This window comes from Sorex fumeus, unplaced genomic scaffold (genome assembly GCF_029834395.1).
Source record: "Sorex fumeus unplaced genomic scaffold, SorFum_2.1 ptg000122l, whole genome shotgun sequence".
NCBI lineage: Eukaryota > Metazoa > Chordata > Mammalia > Eulipotyphla > Soricidae > Sorex > Sorex fumeus.
The window spans coordinates 5,451,859-5,462,187 of NW_026606179.1; the positions used below are offsets into that span (position 1 = coordinate 5,451,859).

The 10,329-nt window shown below is 55.9% G+C and overlaps 1 protein-coding gene across 1 annotated transcript; it reads right to left on the reverse strand.

Moving 5' to 3' along the window:
- Nucleotides 1-597: 597 nt before the first annotated feature.
- Nucleotides 598-9,977, reverse strand: ALDH3A1 (aldehyde dehydrogenase 3 family member A1). The gene is made up of 11 exons (XM_056136882.1): nt 9,955-9,977; nt 6,330-6,496; nt 4,537-4,768; nt 4,128-4,213; nt 3,723-3,931; nt 2,965-3,082; nt 2,390-2,531; nt 1,472-1,638; nt 1,104-1,203; nt 724-854; nt 598-649 (listed from the first exon to the last, which is right to left on the reverse strand). The coding sequence occupies exons 2-11, from the start codon at nt 6,489-6,491 to the stop codon at nt 635-637; spliced, it is 1,362 nt and encodes a 453-aa protein (XP_055992857.1). The 5' UTR covers nt 6,492-6,496; nt 9,955-9,977; the 3' UTR covers nt 598-634.
- Between the last annotated feature and the right edge of the window lie 352 nt (nt 9,978-10,329).

Genomic DNA, 10,329 nt, shown 5'->3' on the forward strand with positions numbered 1-10,329 from the left:
GGCCAACCCAAAGGTGCTGCACTTTGCACCTGGCAGGTGGTGTCAAATTCAGGGACTCACACATACTTCCTGTCAGACCGTTCCTCTGCCCACATGTGGTTCACACCTGCATGTTGCCTTACTCTGCAAAATGTGTGAGAGCATCTGGACAGATACATAGAAGCTGTTTTCCTGGGGTGACAGAAACTTTCAGAAAATTCCAGAAGCTTCTGGAAACACAGCAAAACCACAGCCTGGGTCTTCTGGTTACTTTCCGGAGGCTCAGTCACCAAGGACACTCGCTACTGGACACGCCAGATGGAGCCACCAGCCTCTGGGAGAGCAAACTGCCCCTGGCACTCCCCCAGTCCTGCCCACTGAGAGGATCCCACTAAGGAAAGGCTTCGGGGCCATTCCCACTGTCAAGACGGGCAGCTGGGGGCCCTAAGCCAAGCAGAAGAGGCACATGCCGGGACAGAAACACACACAAACACATATTTGCACAGCAGGGTGGAAACACCACTGGAACCTTTATTGGCACCTATGGGGGGCGGGGCTGGCTGGGGTAGGGGTGGGAGCCTGCGGGGGGCACCCAGAAGAGGCAGGAGCAGTTCTTGAGGGGATGCAGTGAGCTGAGGCGGGTGGCCGGCACTCTTCAGTGGTGCGTCTTCTGCAGGGGGATTGAGGACAGTGAGGTCCCGTGTGCCCCGAGCCCGGCCCCCCAGTCCTATTCCTGCTGCTTACCTTGGCAGCGCTGGGCGGGTACCTGACCCGGATGGCCTCATCGTCCTTCAGAGGCCTCACCAGGCAGGAGCGGCGGTGAGAGAAGGTCTCAAAGCTCTTCTTGCCATGGTAGGAGCCCATGCCGCTGTTCCCTGTGGGGAGAGCCAGCTCAGGTCTGCCCCGGGAGCTGGGAGTAGGGGGTAGAGCCTGCCCAGAGCAGCCCTGCTGACCCCCCAGGATCTCTCTGAAGCAGGCCTGGTGCCCGGGCGCTCAGGGGACATGTGGACGGTGGCTACCCACAGTGTGAGTGGGGACCCATGACCCCTGCTGAATTCGCTGGGTGGGGTGTGCCCTGACCTCAGTAGGGGGCTGTTGGGTGCTAGGTTCTGCCCCAAACTCACCCACACCGCCAAAGGGCAGAGAGTGCACGGTGATGTGGACGATGACGTCATTAGCTGTTACTCCACCACTCGAAGTTTCTGCAATCATCTTCTTAATCACCTGCAACAGCAAACCCACCTCAGTCTGAGCCTCACCTCAGGGATGCCCCAGCCTCCCACCCCAGGCCCCCTTCAGCCGTCAGGACCCCACTCTCCTCACAGGGCACATAAGAGCAACGCTGCCCTGGCTGGCCCTGAGCCCGGTATCACCCATCCCCTGCAGAGAGGCAGAGAAAGGGGCTCAGGAAAATGAAGTGGCCTGGCAGGTGGCCTGGCAGGCCGGATCCCTGCGTGCAGCCTGGGCCCAACTCTCCCGTGCACTGCGCTACCTGGTCCTTGTTGGAGAACACATAGAGTGCCAGGGGCTTCTCGCGCTGCTTGATGAACTGGATGGCTTCGTCCAGGCTGCGCACGTGAACGATGGGCAGAACTGGCCCGAAGATTTCCTCCTGCATCACTGGGGACTGCGGGTCCACGTTGGAGAGAATGGTGGGTGCTGAGGCAAGATATAATCAGAGCCCATCGGCACGGAAGCCCCCCACTCCAACCCCTTCACAGGTGGTTTGGGGAACGAACTGTCAGCCTACTGGGGGCTGCGGGGAGCCCAGGAGCCTTATCCAGTTTTTAATTTTTTTTTCTGTTTTGGGGGCACTCCCGGTGATGCTCAGGGCTTCATCCTGGCCCTGCAGTCAGGAATCACTCCTGGAATTGCTCTGGGGACCATATGGGATGCCGGGGATGGAACCCTGGTTGGTTACATGCAAGGCCAGCATCCTACCCACTACACTATGGCTCCAGCCCCAGGAGCCTTATCTGGGGGCTAGACACTCCCCCAATGGCCACCTGAGCCCTCATTCACTTCAGTACTTTGAGATCCAGTGGGGTGCGAGAGGTGACCCTCAGGCCTGGCACTGAGTCACACTTTCTGCCTTCACAGCTGGGCTCGCTCCCCGCCCCCAGGCCACTGTGCAGAGGAGGTGGGTTTGGTTTGACTTTTGTTTGGGGAGACTGTGGGGGTTGGGGGTCACTCCCTGGAAGCACAGAGGGGGGCGGGGGAGATGCTGCTGCTGTCTCCACTTTGAGGAGGGACCTGCTTAGGGGTTGGTGGACACTTAGGAAGATGAGTTCAGCCCCTGCCTGCAGGTAGCCCCAGGGCCAGCCCTGAAGGAGATTTTTCCCTGTCACTGTGCCTGTTGGCCACCAGCTCAGGGAGTGGGCAATCCCTCTTGAAGGGCAAGGGTACATACCTATGTACCGGGTGGCTGCATCCCCAGTGCCCCCATGGACGACTTTCTGGCCCTCCAGCAACCCCATCACCCTCTGGAAGTGCCGGGAACTGACGATTCGCCCATAGTCACGGGACTTCTGGGGGTCTTCCCCGTAGAACTCCTGTGGGAGAGGAGTGGCTTCAGGAACGCTCTCAGGTCCTGGTGGTGGCCCAGCACAGGGCCCAGTGCAGGGAAAATGGCGCCATGGGGGCCTGATGGCTGGCCTGTGGGCTGTGGTGTGTGTGGGTGGAGGGGGGTGGTTGTGGTTGGTGTGGCTGAAACATCAGGTTCAAAAGTCAGTTCAGAATGGACTCAGTTTTGCAGAAATGGGAGGGAGATGCGGATGTGTTAGCTGTGCCTTTCTCGGGGGTGGAAGCCCCCAGACCTCTGCTTTTTGTTTTTGAATCCTTCCACAGTGCCCCACAGTGGATTTGCACTCCTTCTATCAGAAACATGAGCTAGTGTTTACTGAGTCCTGAGTTCAGCATAAAGCCCTCCCCCCACCTCCACTTTCCTGTCTGCAGCCTCCCTTCCCACACGGGACCCGCACACACCTTCAGGGCCTTTTTGAGCTTCTCCACAATCTGGCTCTCGATGGAAGGGTCACAGAGGATGTAGTCAGGGGCCACGCAAGTCTGGCCACTGTTCATGTACTTCCCCCAGGCGATGCGTCTGTGAAGAGTCCAGGGTGGGGTTTCACCTGGGGGGGTCCCGGGGCTAAGTGCTGGAAGGGTTCCCAGGGAAGAGGAAGGCAGCTGCTGGGCACTCACTGCCAGCAGCTCCCAAGATGCCTCACTCAGCTTCAGACCAGATGCATGCCCCGACACACACAGGGTGGGGATTTGGTCGGGGAGTGGTCAGAGGGGTCCAGTGCCCCAACTTCATCCATGACTGGGGGGGTGTTTGGGGGACTGAAGGGGTTGCCTGAAGTGAGCAGCCTCTGGCCTTTGATGAAGCCCTTGACTCTGCACAGCTCAGCACTGCCTCAGTGGGGAAGGCCCCTGCCCTCAGGCATGTACTTGGTGGGGTGGGTGTTGGGGGCAGGGAGAAATCTGTGAGATGCTGCTCTGGGGCAGAGAGGTAGTAGTGGGGACGGCACTTGGCTTGCAAGGGGCTGATCCAGGTTTGATCCCCAGCACCCTGTCTGACCCCCTGAATGCACCAGGTGATCCCTGAGTGTAGAGCCAGGAGTAAGCCCTGAGCACTGCCGGGAATGCCCCCAAAATAAAAACCAAGAAGAAACACTCTGGACTGCCTGGACGTCACTGTGAGCATGGTCAAGCTCTCCTCCACCACGGCCATGCCCACCCACCTGCAGGCCACGTCCAGATCGCAGTCCTTGTCCACATAGCAGGGGCTTTTGCCCCCCAGCTCCAGTGTGACGGGGGTCAGATGCTTGGCCGCGGCGGTCATGACGATCTTCCCCACACCTGTGCTCCCCGTGTAGAAAATGTGGTCGAATCTCTCCTTGAGAACCTCTGTGGTCTCGGGGACTCCGCCGTTGATCACCGGGTACAGATCCTTCCCAGCCAAGGAGGAAGTGGGGTTCAGCAACTCGTGCAGCCCCTTGTGACCCCTTCCTGGGCAGCCTGGGGCTCTGTGGCAGGACAGAGCTGCTCTGCACCCTAGTTCTGGTGGCCCTGGATGGAAGAACCCCCTGCTGTGTGACCCTCCCCTCCTGGGACTTTTCCTGCTCTCCCTTAGCTCAGAGACTCACCTTGTCCAGGTACTGAGGGATGATGGTGGCTATCAACTGTGCCATATTCTCACTCAGCTCCGAGGGCTTGAGGACCACTGCATTCCCTGCAGAGCACACAGACTCAGCTCGAAACTTGAGCAGCGGACACAGCAGACACAGCAGACACGAAGAGTTGTGGGAGGAGAGGGGAAGAAATATAGGGAAGACCATGGGGCCTGGCTGGGGGTGGAACTCGCCCTAGCTGTTAAGGAAGCAGAATCCACCAGCCCCATGGGTAGAGCAAGCAGGGGCCTCAGTCACAGGCTCTGGCGTACACCCCACACTCCTGCACCAGGAGGCCTGACTGTGCAGATTAGATACTGAAGCCTCCTGCAAAGGAGTGGCTCCATGCCCCTCTCCTCTCACCGTGGGGGACAGAGGCTGTTACCTGCAGCAATGGCGCCCACCATGGGCTGGATGAGGAGGTTGAAGGGGTAGTTCCAGGTGCCAATGATGAGAGCCACGCCCAGGGGCTCTGAGTGGATGTAGGATTCATCCCTCTGCGTCCGGGGAGTCTTCTCCACAGGCTCGTCCGCTGCCCACTCAGGCAGCTTCTTGATCATGTACTCGATCTCCTCCAGCACGTACACCACCTCCTCATAGTAAGCTGTCCACTCGTTCTGGGCGGGAGGGCAGGTGGTCACTGGCGCTGGCTGAGGTGGTCCCTTCTCCAGCCCTGTGACCCCTGTTAGCTCTACTAACCCCATCCTCCCATCTACAAACGAGAGCCTGTAGCGCAGGTGCCACAGAGCCTTGGCTCACAGGGCTGCTCTGTGGCTGACGGGGACAAAGCCTGACACGTTTGCCAAGGGGGTGGAGGCCATTCTTCATGGGACCTCCAGTCCAGAAGAGGCAGGGGGGAGGTGGGTGGTAGGACTGACAAATATGAGGTCTGGGGGGAGTCGGGCCTTTGAGAGCTCCTTTCTGTGCTGGGGACCCAATGGGGGACATGTCAAGTTTGAGTTACCAGAGAGTGTCTTGAATTTGAGGGTCTGTGAATAATTTGAGGGCTTGTAGTGATTGAGGCCTGTGTGTGTGTGAGTGTGTGTGTGTGGGGGGTCTGCACATGTGAGCATGTATGTTGTTCAGATGTGTATGACTAAGTGTGAGAGTGTGAGCATATGTGTGTGTACGTGTGTGAGTGCACATGTGTATGTGTGTGTAATAGAAGGTTGCGTATGTGTGTGTGTGCACGTGTGTACATGTGTGTGGCAGGGTTGGGGGCACTGTCTGGGAACACCAATTATAGACTAAAATGAGACTGAGCCCAGGATGGACCTCCAAGACCCCCTGAAGAAGTAGGCAGAGGAAAAAAGTTGTCAAAGAGGAGAGAATGCAGACCCCCAGCTGAGGGCGGGCAGGGCAGGCCACCTGGACCCCCACAGAGCCAGGGAGACGGGAGAGGGGAACTGCAGAGCGCAGGCGCGACAGAACTGCTGGTGGGCTCTGAGGAGCAAAATGGAAGCTTGAGACAACTGAGTGGGCTTTTTCATTGTCTGTTTTGATTGAAGGTGAGCAAACACAAGGGAGATGGCTCAAAGGGCTGGAGTGTGTGATTTGCACCTGGAGCCCCGGGTTTAGTCTCTGGCCTCACAGCATCACATGGTCCCCTGAGCACTACCAGGTGGGATACCCCCAAATTAAAAAAGAAAAATTTAAAGAGCAATCCCAAGAGATTTAAACAACCAGCAAAGGATGGCAAAGGAGGGCTTCCACTGCTGCTCTGCTCGCCCCCAGGGCAGCAAGGGTCAGGGGACAGGGCAGAGGACTTGGGGAGCAGTACGAAGGGAGAAGCTGTGTTGCTTAGGGAAGTGGGGGGGTGGACGGGGGGTGGTGGTGAGGAAACCAGCAGAGTCCCAACCAGGGGTGACTGTGACCAACCCAGAGGAGAAACAAGGACCCCAGACATTTGGGGTGTCGGGGTGGGGTACGGCTGGCGAGCAGCGGCCTCTGCGCCTGGCAGTGTGGAGAAAGCCAGGAAGAAGGGCAGACTGGAGGAAGGAAGGGTCAGCCCTTGCCCCTGGGGATGGGACCGAGAGAGGCCACGCCGGCGGCCCGCGGGGCTGGCCGCTCTGTGCCGTGGGTAGAAAGGGCACAGGCGCCGCAGACGGAAGGCGAGCAGACAGCTCCCGCTCTGTGCCCTGCGCGTCCCTTTGCATCGGGGCGGACCCGCGGGGGCACCTTGTTCAGGTCCGCGTGCAGAGCGTCCGCGATGTCCTTCTCCCGCTCCTTGATCATGCGCGCGAGCGCCTCCAGCTGCTGGATGCGGAACTGCAGGGGGCGCGTCTTGCCCGAGTTGAAGGCGTCCCGGGCCCGCTTCACCACATCGCTGATGCTGGTCATGGTTTCTGGGGAGAGAGAGAGGTATCTGGGGGCCAGGGGCGCGGGCACCGGGCACGCCCTCACTGCTCTCAGCCTCTCCTCGCAGAGAGAGGAGGATCTGGGAGCTCTAGGAAACGTGACCTTATTTTGTTCCTCCTGGTATCCTTACTCCTCTGGAGTCTCCATGCCCCAATGCGCAGATGACAAACACGTTTGCAGAGAAGACCAGGAGGTGGGCCCTGTCTGTGATCTGAAAAGGAATCACTGCGGTGTGTTTAAGCAAAGCCAGAAAGAGCCACTTTTGCACGAAGGAGCAGGCAGGCTCCAGCTACAAGAAACCCTAGGAAAACCTGGATGGCTGCGTGCACATGACGGAAGATTGTGCAGCACCCGGAGACCGAGAACAAGTTCCAGTGAGACCCAGTGCTCAGCAGCTTTGTAAAGATCCTCTGATGAGTGTTCCTTGGGCACTGTAGTTAAGAGAGCAAGCCAAGTGTGTGCACAACCACTGGTCAAGGGCAGGACCCATGAGCACCACAGTGAGGAGCACTACTCCCCACCCAGAGTGAGTTTGTGTGAGCAGCACGGCTAAAGGAGAGTCGTGAGCCTCAGGTGCCAGCGCCAACAGAGGGAAGGACACCAGGAGCGGAGAGACCGCAGCAGGAGGGTGCTGGCCTTGCACGCTGTTGGCCTAGGTTAGATCCCTGGCACCCCATATGGTCTCCCAAGTCTGCTAGGAGTGGTCCCTGAGAACAGAGTCAGGAGTAAGACCTGAGCACCACAGGGTATGGCTCAACAGCACCCCCCCCCCCCAACCAAAAAAAAAGAGAGAAGGAGAAGCAGAAGAAGAAAAGACCCACAGGTTAGCGAGTAACAGATATGTCCTGTTGGGATATAGTTCTAAACATTTTAGGTTTAACATTGGTATGCCCATTCTCTTCTGCCACAAAGAATTTAGGTTTATCGGGTGATGCCCATCACAGTGCCCCTGAAGCACCTCCATTCCTCTGTGTTTATTGGAATGTAGCGCTAAACATTTTAGGATAACATTGGTATGTCCTGTTTCCCTTGTCACAGGGAGCTTAGGCTTATCACAGTGCTCCTGAGGCACTTCCATTCCACTGTGTTTATCTGTAACCTCTTCTCTGTGCTCTCTTCCCCAACCGGTCTATCACTTTTTCCTCCCAATCAGACTCTGTTAACTTGTAAGGTCAGATTCCTCAGAAATCTATAATTTTATATTCATGAGTGAAATATTGCTTTTGTCCTTCTCTTATGTCCTTTTGTACTTTTAAGCTATGTCCTTTTGGTATAGACACAGGAAGACAGTTAATATTATGCTTTTGTAACTTGGGAGTTAATTGACTCCAAATAATATTCCTTCCCGGTCATCTGCTTTCTTGACTTAAGCCTCAGTTCCCCTTCATTCCTAGCACCCCAAAGCAGGGTCCTGACGATGAGGAACTGAATGGACCCAGGGCAAGCTGTGAGCTATCCTGGCATCGAAATGGGTCAGGCCAAAGCACCACTATAAGTTAAGAGCTTGATCATGGACAAATGCTGTCATGATCCAAAAAGTAACAATGATATTAGGAACCTGCTAGGGATAGGAAAGACTAATTTGGCCTGAGCACTGTAGTCTGAGATTGAGATGGCCCTAGGAGAGCAATTCTATAAGCTTAATGCATCTCTTACTGTGTCCATACAAAATGATTAATATTATGAATGTTTCTATGTTTGTTGGACTAAGGAAAGGAGAAACATATCCATATTTGCCCTTAGACCAGTCGTCTTGCTGGACAAGAATCTGTCCTGAAGGAAGCTTCCTCTGAGGGAAAGACCTTACTTCTGCTGATTGTATGATGACACCTATGTGTAGTTGTTACCCCAACCCCTCATGAGGGGAATTTAACTAGGCGGGAAGAGTAGGCACGGGGAGAAAGAAGCAGGAGGAGAATGAGAAGTGAATGGAGAGGACACTGGAATAAACTGCAGTTGAGACCAACCAGCCTGGCCCTCGTTCCTTCGTTGGCCTGCCCATTACCATCGGCCTCCCCAGAGTGGGGGAAGCAGCGTGAGACCACCGAACATGGGTGGCAAGACAGATAGAGCGCCACAGCCCTTTAGTGAATACACAACCTCCCACTGTACTGTGCAAGCATGCATTGCAGATACAAATGCAAACAAGAAGGGCAGTTCCCAAAATGCGGATATCATCTACAATATTACACAATACATGCATTATGTATCCATATGTAGATACAAAATATTATATGTTTTCTTTTTAAAAATGGAAATAGTTTTATATATACTATATATACACACTGTATTCTGATTTTAGCCAGTGGTTTCCTGAGGTTGTTTTTATTTTGTTTTAGTTTTGGGGGTAAGACCAGTGGCTCTTGGGACCATGTGGTACTGAGAATCAAACCCAAGCGCACCCACTGCAAAGCATCAGCATCAGCACTTGGGGCATCTCCCCAATCTGACCAGTGGTTTCTGGAGCAGACGTTACCACCCCTTCTCCAGGGACTGAGCCCCATCGGTTTTCTGCACAGGAAGAAGGGCCTGCTGGTGACCATGGCCCCAGAAGCATGGAGGTGTCCCATCCCACTCTGCCTCTGACAGGAGCTGAGGGACCCCCTCATGGAGGTCACAAGTCCAGCCAGGAATAGACCCAGCACTTCTACCCTACCCCCATACAACTTTCCACCCGGGCCTTGTAGGGTGCAACCTGGGTCACAGTTTCTAAACAGCAACTCGGAACAAAGAGCTCACGCCCACCTCCACTGCTGGGGTCTCAGGAAAGCACTGGGGCTGGGGAGCTAGCACCCTAGTAACCATTACAATGATAAAGAGGAAGAGAGCCAGGAACAAAGCTGGAGTGGTAGTGCAATGGGTGGGGTCCCTGAACTCCGCCAGGAGGGATCCCTGGGCACAGCACTAGGTAGAAACCCTGAACGTAGCCAGTGTGTCCCCCCCACCCCAAGAAGAAGAAAGCACCAAACACAGTGCCTGCCACCCCAAGCAGGCAGCTGCATTCCTCTTGCGCCCCGTTCCCATTACTGCATGCCCCCTGCTTCAGCAACGCCAGCTTTCCTGCCAGGAGGCCAGGGCTCCCTCTTGGATGTTCATCTAAGCCCTGCACAGGGCTGGAGAAGACACTAGTATGAATTCATTTCACGGACAAGAAAAAAGAAACTGGAGGACGTAAGATTCTCACAGCCAAGTACCAATGTCAGGCTCTGAGCCGTTCCTGCCCGCCCAGCCATCACTCCTGCCCTAAGCACGGCACTCGGCAGGGCCGGCACCCCCCACCGCCAGTCCCGCAGGTCCCGGGGAGACCATCACTGCCCTAGGGCCCCAACCAGGATCACACAGGAGACGATGCTCCAGGGGGACAGAGGGACCCCCGCAGAGCGGGACCCTGCCCAGCGGGGCAGGGAAAGGGGAAGGTTAGAAACAGGGTCAGGGAGAAGATTACCTTCAACACAGGCTCTTCTGTAGCTGGAGGCTTTGGCGAGTGAGCTTCACCCTACAGGGAACACATTTAAATACCTCACCCCTGCCCAGGATGTGTGGTAGCCACTAAAATAATTTTTTTTGAAGTATTCAAATGTGGGGTGTAGCTTAATCCAGATCTCTGCTCCTTACTGGTCCCAGTTTTGGGGATTAATTCTTGGGCTGTCAGCTTTTGTTTCCTTGTATACAGGAGGCGTGGGCAGGGCTGGGCCAGCCTTCGGAGAAACCTGTATTTGCCTTAGGCAGGGGGCCTCTGACTGAGTCAGCCTGCCATGAATTGTTTCCAGATTTCCGAAGTACAGTTGCAGATGTTGTGCCTCTGATTTGCTTGCTCACA